Source organism: Corvus brachyrhynchos, unplaced genomic scaffold (genome assembly GCF_000691975.1).
Source record: "Corvus brachyrhynchos isolate BGI_N302 unplaced genomic scaffold, ASM69197v1 scaffold80, whole genome shotgun sequence".
Lineage (NCBI taxonomy): Eukaryota > Metazoa > Chordata > Aves > Passeriformes > Corvidae > Corvus > Corvus brachyrhynchos.
The window spans coordinates 7,010,923-7,028,530 of NW_008236769.1; the positions used below are offsets into that span (position 1 = coordinate 7,010,923).

The window sequence follows — 17,608 nt, forward strand, 5'->3', positions numbered from 1 at the left end:
GTACGGGACTCATGAACAGCTTCGGGAACCGCACTGCCCGCCCCTGAACAGAGGGAACGCGCCGGGGGCAGCCGAGCGCCGCAGTGAAGGCTGTGCTGCCGAAATGACTCAGAAAAAAAAAAAAAAAGATAAAACTCTGTGCGTAGAAATGTTTCCCTCAACTGACAACCAGATGTTCTCGAGGGCAGGTGTTAGGGAAATCTTAATTTTTGTGACACAGAGCAGTGGTGTCGGTGCAAAATGGTTGGAGCATGGTGCTAATAACACCAAGCTCGTAGGTTCTTACTGGCCTTACTGGCCATTTATTTAAGAGTTGGAGTCCATGATCGTTCTGGGTCCCTTCCAACTCGGAATATTCTGTGATTCTCTGAAATGCAAAGCTCTGGGAGCTTTCGAGAGCCACGGGAATCCTGTAGCACTCGAAACTGCACCTCGTAACTGGAAATAATAAACATATTTGCAAGGCAAACTAGGTAAAAGTTAAATAAACTAATGAAATGTTTAAATAGATTGTTTCAGTTCTGTAGTTGACTTCTGCATAACTAGATGCAAAGTCACTTCAGCATGTTTCTGCAAACAAAATCTTGAAACCAATTATATTACAGGGGCTTTCTTGTTTATTCTCATGGACAAATTTAAAACTGCTCACTTTTGCTGGTAGATTAAACTTAGGTCTGGTCATTATAAGAATATTGTGAATATTAAGAATACTGTGAATATATGATATATGTACTGTACCTTCTGGGGTGTGTTCAGTGATTAGGCCATTGACATGGCTTTTAAAATTGAAATTTGTTTCTGATAGTAATGGTTCATTAAGTTAATTAGATGATCCATGTAGTTGTTACAAATCCTGTGCTTTCTCAGACAAAATTGTGTGGCGTAACATACCAACTAAGGCAAAAATCCTGCTGATTTCAGAGAAGGTGCCTGTCGGATACAGCAGCTGTTATGGATAGATTTTCAGCAGCTGTTATGAATAGACAGTGGGATTAAATGTAGAAATATTCAATAAAAGCTCTGATTATTATAAGGGAGATTGAAGAAAAAAACCTAATTGCAGTATGTGGGTTTTACTTACCAAAATCAAGTTTAGAGTCCTTCTAGCTGTATATAAAGTTCAAAAAACCAAATGTTTAATAACCTGATAACACTATTCCTCTCAGCGGACACAATATTTTGTATGAAAACAATGCTTATGAGAAATGTGTGAAAGTTTTACTTACCAAGTGCATTCTTTGCATATTGTCCAGCATTTATTAACAGAAAAGCCTTGCAGATACTTCCTCTGTAGTTTTATGTTGAGAAAACAGGAAAATCAAAAAGAATGGAATGTAGGCTGTGGTTAAATAATTAAACCTTAATAGTTTTAGGCCATCCTAAGGGAAGAAACTAACTGGTAGAAACTAATTAGGGTAAAAGCTAATCTTTCTCTGACTTGCAGTTTTTAAGCAGCTCTAAATATGCTGGATAACTACAGCTATATTTTCCTAAATATACTGTTTTATATATGAGTGAGATTCTAGGGATGAGGGAAAACAGGGTTCTGGTTATTCTTTATTACTGTGCATCGAGTTTGAGTAAATTCAGCCTAAAAGATACAAGAACAGAAAAAAAAATTTTTTTTCTTTCTCTGCAGAAAGACAGGCCTACATTTACATCTGAATTTCACGTGAGACATGGCATAGTAAGTAGAAATTGTTCTCCCAGCCTTAGAACATGTCATGTAAGTGCCAACCACATCATAGTCCTTAGTGACTACAGGGATTATTCTTTATGTAGTTCAGTTGAATATTTTGAAGTTAACAGCTCATGGGAGATCAGAGCTCTGCTTTCTTATCAATGAAATAGAGGTTTCTTTGTTTTATTTCCTTTGAGTGAAATGACTACCTCAGCCTTCGCTTTCATCTTAGTGACTCAAATAAGAAACAAAGGAAATCTTCATGGACTTTCTTTGCAAAAGCTATTCATAGGATATATCTTTGATTTAAGCATAGCATTTAAATAAATATGTATGCTTGGAAAGGTTAAGATCTGTCAGTGTTGTTAAACTGAACACTTCTGTCTACCTACAGAGTAGGTATTGTGCAAAGAGCTGAAATAAGAGCTTCCCTTCCTAGACTCACTATTGACCTTAACTGAGGCCGCTCATGTTCAGTGTTTGTAGAGCTGAGATGTTTTCTGTGATCTTTTCACAGAGCTTCTCTGATTCAGAAATTATTAATCTGCCAAAGAATAGATAGTGATCAGAAGCTGTACTGAGACTGTTACAAAATGAACAACATAATTAACAAAGCATCTAATCAACAGGCCTGTTATAATTAATTCTTCCAAGTTAATGTTTAAGAATCCCTGCACAAATCCTAGGAAGTATTTTTAAATGTGGTGCTTGATGTGATAACTTTAGTTAAAAGTCTGTGAAATACATTTGTGAATTTGAAGATTCAGTGAAAGAAATGTACAAAGGGAAGAGTTTGCCATAATTTTTTTTGTTAACTGTATTCCTGGTCTCACATGTGATTCTGTTTTCACATTTTGGGAACTGAATTCAACACCTTCACATTCTTTTATTTTACGTAGAAAAGAATGCTTTGTATGTTAGTTGAATGTCTTTAAATATTCAGGTTTTTCAGTTATAAGTGAAAGCTGAATTTTGCAATCTATTTGCATATGTTGAATTTTATTTTCTTGTTGCTAGCTGAATATTTGCTGCTTAGTGATTAGTTGGTTATATGTTGATTTACAAGTAATTTTTAATGACACACAAATGTGGTAGCTTTTTATGTCTCTTGACTGGGTAGATATAAAATTTATAATTGGAATTCCCAGTTAAATTCTCACTTTTAGAAAGTCAAATTAGTTTTCTAGTATTCTAGCAAATATTCATAACTTTTTCCCTATTACAGAAATCAATAGCTAAATTAGCCCAAATGTTATCTGTTCACAAAAGACATGGTTGGAATTTTCTCCATTCCACATCTAAGTAGGGTGGACTCCTTCCCATGTTAATTTCCAGCTGAAGTAATTTGGATACAGTATAGACATATTCTTTCACTTTGAGGAATGATAGTTCTATATACTCTGCGATTTCTGTTCATGAACTAAGTAATAATAAAGTGAGTAGTAATTTGCTGCTTATCTTCCATTATCAGGAGTAAAAGACTGGATAGGTAGAGATTCTCAATCCTTTCTGCACCTTGTCCTTGGACTAAAGAATTGTGCGTCCTCTCTTACACAGGGTGAAAAAGTAAATACATTGTCTGACCCATCTAGGTAACAAAAAAGCCTCCAAATAGTACTACAGTTCCCTTGCTTTCATCTTATGTCCCTTTAACTATTTTAAATTCAGTACAACGGAAAAGGACTTAAAAGTACTTGGTGTGAATAACTTAATGCAGATCTGAAAAACAACTGCAGGGTAAAACTCAATTGACTCTGAATGTGGTCCATATACAAACTCCTGAACTCAAGCTGAATTCTCATGCTAGTATTAAATTGCAATGCAGCCTTGGATTGACCCTCTAGGAAGGAAACAATACATAGAATAGTGTGTTGATACCAAGAAGGCACTATATTTAAGCATGCAAGCATTTGAACTGGATGAAGAAAAAGAAAGCACAAAAGATAAAAGCAGTTTAAAAGGTGAAAAGGGAATCTAGGAGAAGAGAAAACAAAATGCACCACATAAAGACATCTGATTTTATCTAGGTATGTTATTCCTCACCTTGAAAGTTGTCAGCAAATTATAAAAAAATAGCTGATCCAGAACATTACTTTAATCTGAAGTATTTATTTGATAGAAGACCATCTTAACCCTCAGTTACCCTGATTAAAAATGTTAGAAAGCTTCAGTGTCTGACTCTTGCCTTTCACTATAATCAGCAATACGAATATAAAATAAGAAGACTGTTCTGTTCATTCCATCTTCAAATATGCAAATAAAACCATAATATTTATCCAAATTTATCCAAATATCCAAAACTCATCCTATTTATCCAAAATAAATCTAGATAAACCATTCTCCTTGAAGTGGCTAAGTAAATTTTCCTTCTCTCTCTCTTCTCAATCATTTGTTGAGTTTAGTTTCACTTAACTACACTTACTTTCTTGAGGGAGTACAATGGCTCTCAAAATGTTTTCCCAAGACTACAGTTTAATGATACAAAGCACTTGGCAGCAATACTCCAGCTATAATTGTTCTTGACTACTCAATCTCCAGTAGTGGTATATAATACCTCGCAGTTTGAGGATTTGATCTGGTTTTAAAAGCCTGCGAAAATGCAGGGGGTGGTGGAGAGGCAAAAAGAAATGGCCAGATGTGGGAGGGTGGGAAAAAGAGTACTTGGGAATTATTAAAACCAATTTCTTTACTTAGGAAAAAGTCTGTGCAACTTTGCATCTGTAACAATAGGAAAATAATTTCATACTTGGGGGGTTTAGGAACATCCTAAAGTTCTGTGTGGTTTTTGAATAAGGAACATCAGGTCTAGTTCACACAGAAAAGACTATCAATTGTGAGAATGGGCATTCAAGTGTATCATTCAACATTTACTGTACAGGAGTGTTGGTCTCCTTTAGTGTGACACTTTATTTCTCTACTGGTAGAAGTTAGTATTATTTTAGGCTGTGATAGAATATTAACTATTGCCTTGGAGATGTCTAGTATCACCAATGTCTGTGATTTGACTGATGTACTAAAGCAGGGACAAAGCTTCTTGGGCATGTGGATCTCACTGTTAATGAGATTGGAAAGTACAGTTCAGCCTAGCAACATCTCATTGCAGTGTACAGTGTGGGATTCAGCTCATGCTGTTTCTGTGGAGTCCTAAAAAAACTAAATACAAAACAAAGCTCTTAACACACTTTATTCATGGCAAAGGTTTCCTTTGCTATTGTCCTTTGCAGTCCATTAGCACTTACATATTTTGTAGGGTCAATTTTTCATGTATTTTGAACAGGTATTGTAATTAATTGGACAACAGAGTTAGAAGGAACACTGACTGAGTGCTAAACTGTCCAAGACAGACAGGAAAAGGAAGATGTTTCCTTCATGAAGACTGAATTCAGCAGTTTGAATTTTTGGCTGGAGCATGACAGTACAATTCCCATTATTGTTTTGGCTAATCTGCATAACATAAACAGGTCTTTAAGAACATCAGCTGAGCTTAAATTTTTTCTTCTCATGGAAAACTTGCTCAATGCTATTCCAATGCTGAAACCACTTAAGTTCTGAAAGTTCACCAACAAAGCTGAAACTTTGAAAGGTGTAATACCTGAGACAGAATTGAAGGAGCAAGAAGGAAGAGGAAACATATTTTCATGGTGTAAGACATAGTAAGAAAGTCTAGGAAAAAATCCTGGTCCTGTCTCATCCACAGAAAACATGACCCTCTGTCATCTAAGGGTATTGTAGAGTCAAGAGCTGTGTATTCTGCCTGGAATACCTTCTTATCAAGAGAAAAGGCCAGCAGAAGAGCAAAAAATCGAAGTATAAAAGTGAACTTTGTGCTTTGTATTTATACATTAATGGCTGGATGGTGGAGGTTCATTGCATGGCTACTGCAAGGAATAGAATGAAGGAGTAAACACAGTGTGGTTTGAGCCACCTGCAGTGCAGGCAGAATTCTGGTTCTTTTTTAATCAGGTTCTTTCTTTTTCACCTGAGTGAGCTGTAGTGATCTGAATACTTTCAAGTGGATTTCATGCTGCCTAAGAGGAAGATCCCATTAAGAAAAAGATTTGTTCTCATAAAACAAATATATGTGAGTTGAGCTTGACTGCAATCGGGCCTTAATTAGGCTTTTTATACTAATTTAGTACTAATGCATTCCACATAGAAGTTTGAGAAGAGGGGTTTAGTGGGTGGGTAGGCATACAGACACCATTTCTGGTTTTCTGTGACTTTCAAGTAATTTCAGGAACCAAAAAACTACTTCTGTTGGAAATCAGTATTTTACTTCTGCTGTAGCTCAGGTATGAAGTTGCATAGCAAGAGCAGTTTCTACTAAAAGATTCTAATGAGAAGGGCAAAACACACAAAAGACTGGACAATTCTAAATCTTCTAGAATAAATTTTAGATGGAAAGATAAAAAATACATGTGTTCTGAAAGGACTAAGATCTATGATCTGCAGTCTTGCAGAAAAAAGTCCAATCTAAGCAAAAAGCTTGAAGGTTTTTCAGCCTTTAGTGTCTGAGAGCATAAAAGCATGAAGATTCAGGTGGAAAAGGAATTACACCTCAGAATTGCAAAGAAAAGCAGTAGATTACACCAGCAAAAGGAACTGTATCTTAAAAAGTGCAAGAGAAAGTTACAACTAAAACTTCCTCTAGTCCGAGTGAAATTTAGAATTCAATATAAAGTAACAGTTCCTGTAAAAGTACTAATGGGAAACATAATATGCAGCTTTTCTTGGCTGACAGAGCAGAAAAGAAACTTAGAGGACTTATTCTTGGTTTTTTTCTTGAAGGCTAATCCGGGAGAAGAAAGGGGTAAATGTTGAATATATTGACTGAGATATCTTGTAACCTGTGAATACAGCTCAATGCACAGAACAATATGCCTTTTTTCACTTATCTTGCACAAAAAGTTTAATATTTGCTCTCTTATTTCCTTAATAAGGGTGAGTGTTACAGCCTTAAAAGTTTCCGAATGAAATCATGTATTAGGTCTCTATATCCTGTGGTCATCAGCTATGAGCCACTACTCATGTCGGGCTCTGACTACATTGCAGTGATACAATTGGATTATAGCACCAGGTGGGAGGATCAGTTTTCACTGGAGAAAGAATGAACTACTCTAATGCACCAGGACAACGGAGGGCTGAGCACAACAAATAAGTAAGCTGTCCTTTGAAGCTTTTTTTCTTCCAGTGATTAAAGTCCCTGCTTAAGTGCTTATGCTGTACTTATAATGGAAGCCACTAGCTTTAAACTATTTTCTAATTTACATTGTTTCTTCCTTCCCCACCCTGCCACAAAGACACTCAATTTTCAATACACTATTTTAGAAAGGAAAATTTTAACAATAAGGTATATTTTATTATGGAGCTATGTTATGCTGTTTAGAAAATCACCAAAACATATTCTGGATTAAAAAAAATACTGGTAAATATGCTGCTTAATTACTGATCTAACTGAGAGAAGTCCTGCTGTTTTTCTGTCTTCTTGAAGGATTCTCAATGATCCACAAGGGATTATGCCTCCCTCCCTCTGAAACAATTACCACCACAGTTGTAGTAACATCAATCTGATCAAGACATCATTAGCTGCAAGGAGTAAATTGAAGTCCAGATCTTCTGTAAGGGGAAAAGCCAATTTCAGTCCTCTGAGTATTTTATTAATTGTCTGATGAAAAAACATTGAAGTTTTTACTGGAGAGGTGCATGTCAATAATGCTACTATGCATGGACTGGAACAGCACTTAAAGTCTTCTTAGACTTACTTACTTAGACTTACTTAGAGGCACAGACTCATCTATCATACTACAGTATTCCCAGGAACACCCAGAAAGAAAAATACACCTACAAAGCATATTGCTCCCCCTCCCCCTCTTTCTGCTAACAGAGCAGGAGAAGGTAATACTACTGTAGCAACATTTACTGAAGTTATACTATTGTAATTGTAACAGGGCTTACAACAGACTCCCACTAACAACTGTCAAATAGAGGCATGCCTTTGATTCACATCTGCCAAGTCATGAGGGAAAAAACTGAACATCAGCTGGTGCTGCTTTACCCTTTACACAGAAAGGGGAAGAATAATTTACAACATGTTTACTACTCCACACAGGCACCACTAACCCAACCACAGCAGTGCACAGGGGAGTACACAGCTTGAACCTTTAAGAATTGTAACAGTTAAAGCAGGAAAAAAAATTACTCTGTCAAATCCTACTCTGATAGCTCATCTGCATACTGTTGATTCGATATTCCTTATTTTCAGTTTTCAACTGATCCATGGTGTTTGAACATTTAGCCTGCTGCTTTGCTTCATTCAGTGATCACTGCAGTAAACCCTGAGCATAAGACACCAGAACTCTACAATGACAGGAGCCAATAATCTGGTTACCTGTTAGACTGAATAAAAAAACCTGTTGCATAGCTTTAACAAACAACAAACACTCACTGAAGAGATCTTAAATTTATTAGGTGCTTTTCTTGCAACTTTTATGGTAAGACAAACATACTCTGAAAAACTGGACCTAATGTATCACAGTTAATTTTTTAATATTTACACTTTTAATATATTCAGTATTTCTATAAATTCAGATATTTTTACTGTGGAGTTTTATATAAGTGTATCTGCTTGAAATCACTAAGCAATTTTTAAAAACATCATACCACCAACTGCTTTATAACGCTGTTTTTAACAGAGTATGTCATAATAGGAAACTTCCTACATGGAAGTAATTTTGCACATAAGCAAAAACCTATAAAGCTTCAAGTAACTTCCCCCAGGCAGCTCTTTCTCTCACATACCTGTAACATTTCTGGCCTAGCTAAATTGTTGTGGCGACTGCAACACAACAGCCTCTTCAAATTATGTATAATTTGTGGATTTATTATGCAATTGTAAAGTGACAAGATTCATTATATTTAAGGTTGTATTTTAAAGTAATCTATTTCATCAGTCAATTTTTAGTCCATGTAACCACTTCTATTGAAGTCAGTTGCATTACTAATCAAGACTTTCAGTAGCAATGCATATACAGGTAACTCAGTCTTTAGATTTCCACTGAATGTGCAATACTGCATACACAAATCTGACACTTTAGTGCTGCATTTTATAACACAGAATCAACAGTTTATTAAAGGCTGCACACACTATCCACAGTGTGTAAAGTCATCAGTCATAGCATTTTGAATTTTAGTGTAACAAAACATTCATTCCACAGTGGGTTTTTGAATATGAAAATCCTGTTTGCTCTTAAAATAGTTTCTGCCAAAAGCCACACAACCCAGGTCCTGAAAAATATTCATGCCTATAAATTATATTACTGGAAGAATTTTAATACCGTAGGACAGCAATTATTTTCAATGCCTCTTAAAACTTGTACCAAAAAATATACATTTTCCATAAAATCAAAAAATAAAATATCTGAAAATGTTCTGTGATAAGTCTAGAAAAAGGGGAGGAATCCAGTATTAAAAATTAAATTCTGCTTTCACATACACAATTTAAATTGAGACCAATGCATAGTATCTGTACAGCTGACAGAAGAGTTTGACTCTGTCTGCAAGATTAAAATGCAACAGCTATGAAAAGTATGCAAACTGTTTATTTCACAAGTTTCACTTTGTCCTTCAGAACTCTAAATTTGGGATTGTTATTCACTTTCTTATTGAATGTGACTAGGATCTCCTCTTCTGTTTTGTGACATTCACCAGCTACTGCATAATATTGAGCTATCACCTGCACAAAGACAGAAAAATGGTTTTTAGTTCGTGAAGATAATTCCACTGTAAGCAATAATACATTTATGTTACTGTATTAAAAGTGGCATGGAAGCTGTTGAGCTATTGTTCCTTTGCAGAACTAGCACTGAATTTCTCGTGTAACTCAGTAAGCAATAAAGAACCTGTCCTTCAGCTGACATTCTGTTAATTGATATTCCATTAAAAAATGTCAAACTTTGTTTATGCAAGCCAGAATTTTCTGAACTTCAGCATTACACAAATTAATTCACAAGACCAAAGGAGATTAAAAAAGCCATGTTGTACAGTACCTTTTTTCTTAGTTTTTTAATTGAAATTTCATTGTCTGGAGCCTGTTTCAGAACAGCTTTGATGGTTCCCTTCCAGTTGAATTTACCTACAAAATAATTAGGTGTACAACATCACTAGTAAAAGTAGATATTCTGTGTCGAATTCTCTACTACTAACCAGCCTTCGAACTCCTAATTTTGGAATCAGTTTGGCTACCACAACACTTGTTACCTTACTGACCCTACAACAGGAAGGTGTCTTAAGCATAAAGTCATCAGCTGTTCCTGAATATATAATGGAATAGAGATGAAGAGTCAACACAGTACTTGAACAACAGGGGTCAGAATTGTTTTTACTTAACTTCTGCACTTCAGCTATCAAGCAGAAACTCCTAAATAATGCAGGAACAGTTACGACCCTGTCTCCTCACACTTAAGGCACAGGCAGTCAAATTTACACCATACCACCTTCAGAGGTCATTAATTGGTGGTTTCCAAATAAACAATCTGTGTGTTCAAACACAGGCATTGTACAGTCAGTGTGTCAGGTGATAGGCAGAGTAGGTTTATCTAAGCAGAAACTAAGGTCCAACACATCTGAAGTCCGATTTATGATTCATGGAGCACAACTGGGGATATGAGAGATACCAAGAGGTCTATGAGTTGTTACCCTTTTGGCTGTGTTGGCTAATGTGCATGGCAGCAGGGAAGAGACCCACTGTGGCGAAATCTCAGTGTCCACTGGAACCAAGCATAGCCAAAGGCTGCCAGCACAGCAGAAACAACAAATGAGAGAAGTAATTCGTTATCAGGTGTTAAGTGTAGCACAGGATACTTACTCTGGAACAGATGTGTATACTGAATATACACACATTTATGCACACTGAGGCACAGTTTATTTCAAGGCTTGCTGCAGAAGCACTGTATTTATATCCTGCTTAGGTCTTTTGCAGAATAGTTTTGTAACTACCTAAATTGTCCCTTTAAAAATACCTCTACCTGTTCCCACATTTTCTTCATTGTCATTGATGTTTTCTGTTTCCATGTCTTCTGAAATGCTTTCAGTTTTCATTCTCTTTGTTTTGGTATGAGGTTCCTCTAGAGATGGAATTGGATAAACATACACAAAAAAGATTTAAAACTAGAAGTACTGACATGACTTAAAGTTTTTGTTCTTATAACATGAGCTTATACTTGCAAAGTGGTTCAGATTTTATAAAAGAAATGTCCAATCACTGTTAAAAATAATCTAATTTGTATATATAATGCACTACTTTAAAATTCTACTTAGGTAGTTTATTGAGCTTTGGAATTGAGAAAAAGCATCTTCAAAACAAACAAGAATATAAGTTGTATGGTGGATACCTTCTACATGTTTATGTTTGCGTTTCTTTACATTTGTTTCTTCTTCTGTTTCACTGTGATTGTCATTTCCATTTACTTCAAATTCATCCTCCACGCTCTCCTTTCCTTTTTTGGACTTTTTATTCTTTTTTACTTCTGCCTGGTTTTCTAATTTCAGATCTTTCTTCTCCTTCTTTTTGTTCTTTTGTCTCTCCTCTTTTCGTTCTCTCTTACTCTTTTTTCTCTCTGTTTTTTCATCTGTAATTCCATTTTCTTCTGCCATTGTTTTTTCCCCAGTTTCTGCAGACTGATGCTCTTCCTTCTGCTGTGGTTTGTCTTGTTCTTTTTCATTTGAAATCTTTTGTTGAAAGAAAGATTATTACAGTTTTTACATGTGGTTTTTTGACATTGCAACTTTCCTCTACTAGATCATTGGTAACTGTTCAGAACGCTGATATCCTGAAATCAATTAAGTTGCTCACATGTGATGTCACCGGTTACCTGAGAAGTAGCACTCATAAAATAGTGTGCCTGACTCTTCTTTTAACTTAACAGACTAAATGTTAATTAACACCACAGAAGAAATGTTATCTTACAACATATATAATTTCTAGTTGAAGTGTCTACTGTGTTTTAAATTATTTGCTACATGTAGTTAAGAAAGTGACAACTCTTTATTTACACAAACAAAACTACAGCACATTATAAAGCAAGATGCAGAACTTATTCCCAAATACACAGCCCCTGAATAATAATCTCTTTTGCCCTCCACTTCCCTCTCTTGGATGTGTCTGGGACAACAAACCATTATTGTATGATGCTAAGAAAGGCACCCCTGGTTGTTTTAATTGTCCTTTTCTCAACATATTTGGTTTTCTTTTAATGTACCTGGGCTTATAATGATTTTCTTGTAGAATAATTAATATATTAATGAAAAATTTAATGTTCAATTAAAACTTTAATTTTAATAATTACAAGTGGAATACAATTACTGAAATGTTAGTGAAGCTATTTAGAAAGAGAACAGATCTTTATACAAGCAATTTAGCACCAGCATGTTTTTAGAGTTACTTCAATTAAATTTGAATTCTACTTAAGAATTTCCATTGAGTGTATATACTTCAAGGTGCATTTAACAAATCGTATCTTAAGATCTGAGAATTCTTAAAGGTGAATTGAAATCACTGAAGAAAGAAAGCTGTGTTACATATTTTACTTTTATGCTCTGCTGTATGGACAGTGTAATTGTTTAAATTTGTGTTTAAATAAAAGGTTTTCAGATTGAAGACTTTCTTAAAAATTAGTTTAAGTCAAGAGAGAACTGCTTATGACTTCAGAGAAGTTGTATCAACTCAGTATTAATGCTCCAGCAAAAAAGAGTTTATGTTATGTTCCTAATCCTTAGTAAATGTGTTTCTTTCTTTCCTGGCTCTTAAATTTGGATTCCTCAGAAAAACTGCAAATAAGTTTAACTGGAATCATCAAATTAGAAACATGAAGCATAATCAACAGGAGATTAATGCCAGAGCTATGCCTCCACTCTTCCTCAGAAGAATGTGGGGGAAAGGGGGGAGAGCATCTTTACATCAACTGAGAAATAAGCTTCTCTAACAGCTTTCGAGTAGCAGCAATAGCTGCAAACAAACAAACAAAACAACACCCTACCAAAACACAATAAGCTAGTAATGACATAGCAAATAATTAGCCACGGACAGAAAGGTCAGAGTGAGTCCACAATTCGCACAAAGAAATGGAAGGAACTTGCACCACAAACTGGAGGATCCCTCTCCCCACTAATAAACTAGGTGAACTATGTGCTGTTAATTTCCCACTCCAATACACATAAATTTGAGGCCAATAATGCTCTGAAAGATATTTTATTCTTAGTGTGCACTATAAGACTGGAATTAAAGATAAAGGTAGTGTATTTTCCTTTCTTTATGCACTAGTAGCATAAATTAGCCTTCTGATTTTCATGGCATAATCATGTCACCATGTCCAAGTTTTCCATCACAACCTACCCAGTACGAACAACTACTTCAGCATGACTTTTGTGTTCCACAAATAAGCAATTTAGTCAAGAAATACCACATTGTAACATAATCCATTGGAACTATGGCAGACAATGTTTCTACTAACACCTACAAAAGGAGTCTGAAAGGTTTTCCTTCCAACATTTTGGAGTGTGTTCCCATTCTATGATGATGTACCTCCAGTTAAACTTACGTTTCTGGTTGCTTCTGAGAAAACATCCCACACCTGATCTTGCAAAGCGCTGTCATGAATTCTCAAACTGTTCTTGATCCAATTCTGCCCATGGAAAAAAAACAGTAACTGAAAACACGTACCTCTGATTTTCTTTCTTCATTACCATATATTTGGTTCTTGGTTTTTGTCTTTCATTTAAGAATCTAATCATTGCTTTTGACTAAGATCTGGTTAGAGGTTACTCCTATGAATCTCTCAAGCCTCCTTGCTAAATTGTTGCACATTATGTCTAGATACTGTTAGGAGGCTACACCATATATCTCAATTGCCTCACCAACAGCCATCCCCAAGTGGTAAATGTATACAAAAGATAATCCTCAAGTGTTTAAATAAAACTGGTTATGTTAAACCTCCTACCAAACCTTCTGACTGTTCCCATGAGTTAAAACATTAATGATCTGATCTTATTTATTTGTGTACTGGACATATGGTCATGCTCCTAGATGGATACCTTAGTTTATTACAGGAAAGTAAAAATTAAGCAAATATCTCAATGCAAACATTTGAAAGTTGTTTGGGTTATTGCAGGTGTTCCTGGTGAAAATGAAAATAAAGCCATAGATTACACTGTTCACACTATCTGCAACAGATCAACTTTTAGAAATGTGGAATTCAATGTCAAATGTAATGTAAAGGTTTTTGCATTGCTATGAAAACCCCAGGAAAGGTGCATTAATAAATTGGAACAATTAACTGCAAAAACTTTTGATCTTCCACTGCAGTGTATCTTATCAAAAAGAGAAGCTTCTTGAAAATACCATTTTTCCTGCTCAGAACATTAATTCTGTAGGGATATATTCTAACCTTCAGCTTGCTAGCAGCAATTTCACAACAGCTCTACCAAGTTCTATTTGAGTGCTTTGGAAGCAAGCACGATCTTCTCTCAGCCTCACAATCTGAGGCACAGAACAGAGAGGGGGAAAAAAAGGCCAGTTTGTGAGTAATTCTTTACTTTTAATGAAATTCTTTACACACAGTAAATTCTCCACATTCATAATTTAGTTTAGTGAAGCATGCAGAGTGGGAGATTCTGTCAGAATACTGAGTAACAGGAAAACTTTCAAAACAGCATCTTGCCTTCCACAGGAAAAAACAAAGCCAAAGAAATAAGAAATCTTTAAAAGTATGTCTAAGAATTTGGACATTAAATAGGAATAGCAAACAGTCAAAAAAGAAAGGTATTAAAAACAGAACAAACCTACATATGGAGATTGAGCTTAAACGGTAAGTCTCTGGTTTAATACCTAATTCAAGTGGTACACCAAGAGTCCTTTTAAGCAAATAAATGTATTTTACAACCACTGCCTATTTGAAATTCAGTTATTACAGAATCTACACAAACACTCAAATAAGCAATTTGTCCCACCTTTGTTAAAATAGAGTGGCATTCCCTAGAAAAGTCTGGTTTTATGCTCACTGCAAATCTCTGTTAAAACATACCTGAAACTTTACTTTTTTTCTTGGAATGTTATCAAAGGCACGCATTTGCTCCAGGATGTTCCGCACTTTAGGGGTTATGTTGGGCTTCTTCATTACTTCATGAATTTTCTGAATGAAGAAAAACAGAATTAAATCAGCAAAGCAGCATAAGGATGAAATGGTACATGTAAGGTGTGCATGTCTGAAACACAATGGGCAGAAATCACCCAGCACCCACAGCTGGTATGTGTCCACGATGTGTTCCTACTCATAGGAAGCATTCAAAAAACATGAGAAAAACACTGATCTTTGGTTCTATCATAGCTCGTTAGATGTGTCAAAATCATCGATATAAGCAATTCTACCTATGTAGTAAGCAGAGGCAAGCAGGACTGCTCACCAGTGCTTTCTCATGAACAAGTTACAAACTAAAGTAACTGTGTCATAGAAGGGATTCTTGCAGCATGAAAAATACCTGCATTAAGAAAAGCAGCTGCTTGGTTTTGGCAAATTTCTGGAGTTAATTATTAGAAATCAGGCTTATTTTGATGCCACAGCTGACATGCATTTCTTCTGGCAGCAATGCCAGCTTCAACAAGCATTAATACCTGTAAGACAGCTCTGGATATTCCTGTGCAGTGGGTGTCAGCATGAGAGAAGAAAGATTACACCAGGGTCTCACGGCAGTCCCTCATGGCACTGCTGTTTGTGGGGGGAAAAAGTCTCTGAGCTTCTCAGTATTTGAAGAGGGTAGCCACTGGACACTGGAGACCCTTCTTTGTACTTCTGAAAATCTGATGACTGAAAGGCTTGGTGAATTTGTTAAGACTATCAGAAAAGGGTGTCTGGTAATAATCCCCACCTTTCTATGTAGGAATTACTTACTATTGAGGCAGGCTACCAATGTTCATAAGCAAAAGCACTCACATCATACTGCCTTTACCAATGTCCTCAAACAACGTTCAATCTCAACAACAGCACTCATCTCTGACGTTAATGGTATTAATCATATGCTTCAAGTATACATGTAGCTTAGGACCTTGTTAGGATGTGTTCTACACAAGATAGAAATCAACAAATCCATACATAACGGATCTAACTTATTACTAATGGGTTTTAGAGATGTGTTTGAGGTCCTTCCAAAAACCTTTGAAAGACAGCCATAAGAGGGTAGGTTCTTGTGTAAGACAGAAAGGGTAGGAGATATTTCTATCCATGCTGGAGCATTTCCTGTTCAACATATTTACAAAATATATGACAAGAGGACAGAAAATTTCCCTGATGTTACGAAGCTATTCAGGATGAGGACTATGAAGATTCCAGAAAGATCTTAAGAAAATGAGTGACTACGTAATAAAAAGGTGAAATACATTCAACACAAATTCATGTAAAGCAAGAAGAAAAGGAAAAGCAATCCTAATTTCACATCTAAAATGGCAGACTTTAGGTTGACCGTTGGAGTTTAGATACAAGATCTCAGGGTTAAAATAGCCAATTCCATGATAATGCCAGCACCATGATCAACAGCAGTGAAAAACAACCAAATAAACCACCCAAAAGTAGATTAACTGACAAAAAGGTTAGAAAGGAATAAAGGACACAGAAAACATAGTTATGACACATGGTAAATCTGTGGTTCACTCATATCTTGAACAGCATTTCACAAGCATAACAGTAGAAGTGGGAAGACTTTAAAGGACCAAAGGTATAACTTACATATGAAGAACAGCTAAGCAGGGTAGGATTTTTGAGCCTTGCACAAAGACTATGAGATGGGGAGGGATACCTGACAGAGAGGTCTATAAAAGCATATATGGCATGAAAAGGATGGACAACTACCAATGTCTCTTTGTATGCAGCTGGGAACATTACACTAAATCAAACCAGTAAGAGACAGATTCAAAAAAAAAGACACATTTCTTACCAGGATAAACACAGACCTACCAAGGAAATGCCAGAAGACAGCTGGGGATATTGGTAAAAATAGACCTCTGGTTTGAGCCAGTATAGCCTCTTTTTTGTCTCTGATGATTACAGACAATAGTTACAAACTGTACCTGAATCCACTCCTGCTGTTTAGCATCTCCTTTGTTAGTTTTGGCTTCAAAGCCTTTTCCACCATATTTCTGGTCTTCACTTACACACTTCACATGTTCTTTATAGTCATCACCCCTGAATATAAGAGATTTTTAACCACAGGTCACTGAAATGCTTCAGTCTTCAAACCATGCAACACTTAACTAATCAACAAACTGAAGTAATAAATTATTAAAATGAATGGATCATTTAAAACTTATTCTTGCCAACGCTTAAATGAGTAAAATCTGATGTGCTTAAAGTACATGCTTGTAAGACCACACACATTTCTGTCATGCTACAGCCTTCAGTGAAAATTTCTGGCTTGCATCTCTTGTATTTGTGACAAACCCTGCAGAGTGAGCAAGGCTACTTCCCATCCTTTACCTACCAGAAATCCTTGCCACAATCCATGCAAGACAGGCACTGACAGTTTCTGCAGATGTTCACATGCTTTTCAACCTGTGCTTTCTTCACAGCTTCTCCACACGCATTGCATGTGAAAACTACCATGCTGGCGAGTGTTCAGGAGCCACTTCCTTCCCACAGAAGCGCAACTGTAGGAATACAAGAAGGAAATCTTAATTTACAGCTTGAAAGAAACACTTGGAGCGCCGAAGAGAAACGCACCTGCGCACCCACTGACAGATACGGCGAGCAGCCCGATGCTGCACGTGCAAGAGCTCGTTTCGCCTGAGGCCCTCCCTGAGGGGAAATCAGTACCCCGGGAACCAGCAACGCCTGTACCCGCCAGCCCAACAGGGAACCAGTAACCCCCAACCCAGGAACCGGTAAC

The 17,608-nt window shown here is 36.3% G+C and overlaps 1 protein-coding gene across 1 annotated transcript; it reads right to left on the reverse strand.

The window, feature by feature from the left end:
• Positions 1-8,125: 8,125 nt before the first annotated feature.
• On the reverse strand, positions 8,126-17,393 carry LYAR (Ly1 antibody reactive). Its single transcript, XM_017727622.1, has 8 exons — positions 17,204-17,393; positions 16,794-16,908; positions 14,758-14,865; positions 13,276-13,359; positions 11,071-11,407; positions 10,705-10,803; positions 9,727-9,812; positions 8,126-9,413 (listed from the first exon to the last, which is right to left on the reverse strand). The coding sequence occupies exons 1-8, from the start codon at positions 17,323-17,325 to the stop codon at positions 9,279-9,281; spliced, it is 1,086 nt and encodes a 361-aa protein (XP_017583111.1). The 5' UTR covers positions 17,326-17,393; the 3' UTR covers positions 8,126-9,278.
• Positions 17,394-17,608: the final 215 nt, after the last annotated feature.

Excerpts from the sequence above, each read along its gene's own strand:
- LYAR (XM_017727622.1), bottom strand. The coding sequence starts at position 17,325 with ATGGTAGTTTTCACATGCAATGCGTGTGGAGAAGCTGTGAAGAAAGCA. Across the intron at positions 14,866-16,793 it reads AACAGCAGGAGTGGATTCAG|AAAATTCATGAAGTAATGAA; the intron begins GTACAGTTTGTA and ends TTCTTCATTCAG. Across the intron at positions 11,408-13,275 it reads TCTCAGAAGCAACCAGAAAC|ATTTCAAATGAAAAAGAACA; the intron begins GTAAGTTTAACT and ends TTTCAACAAAAG.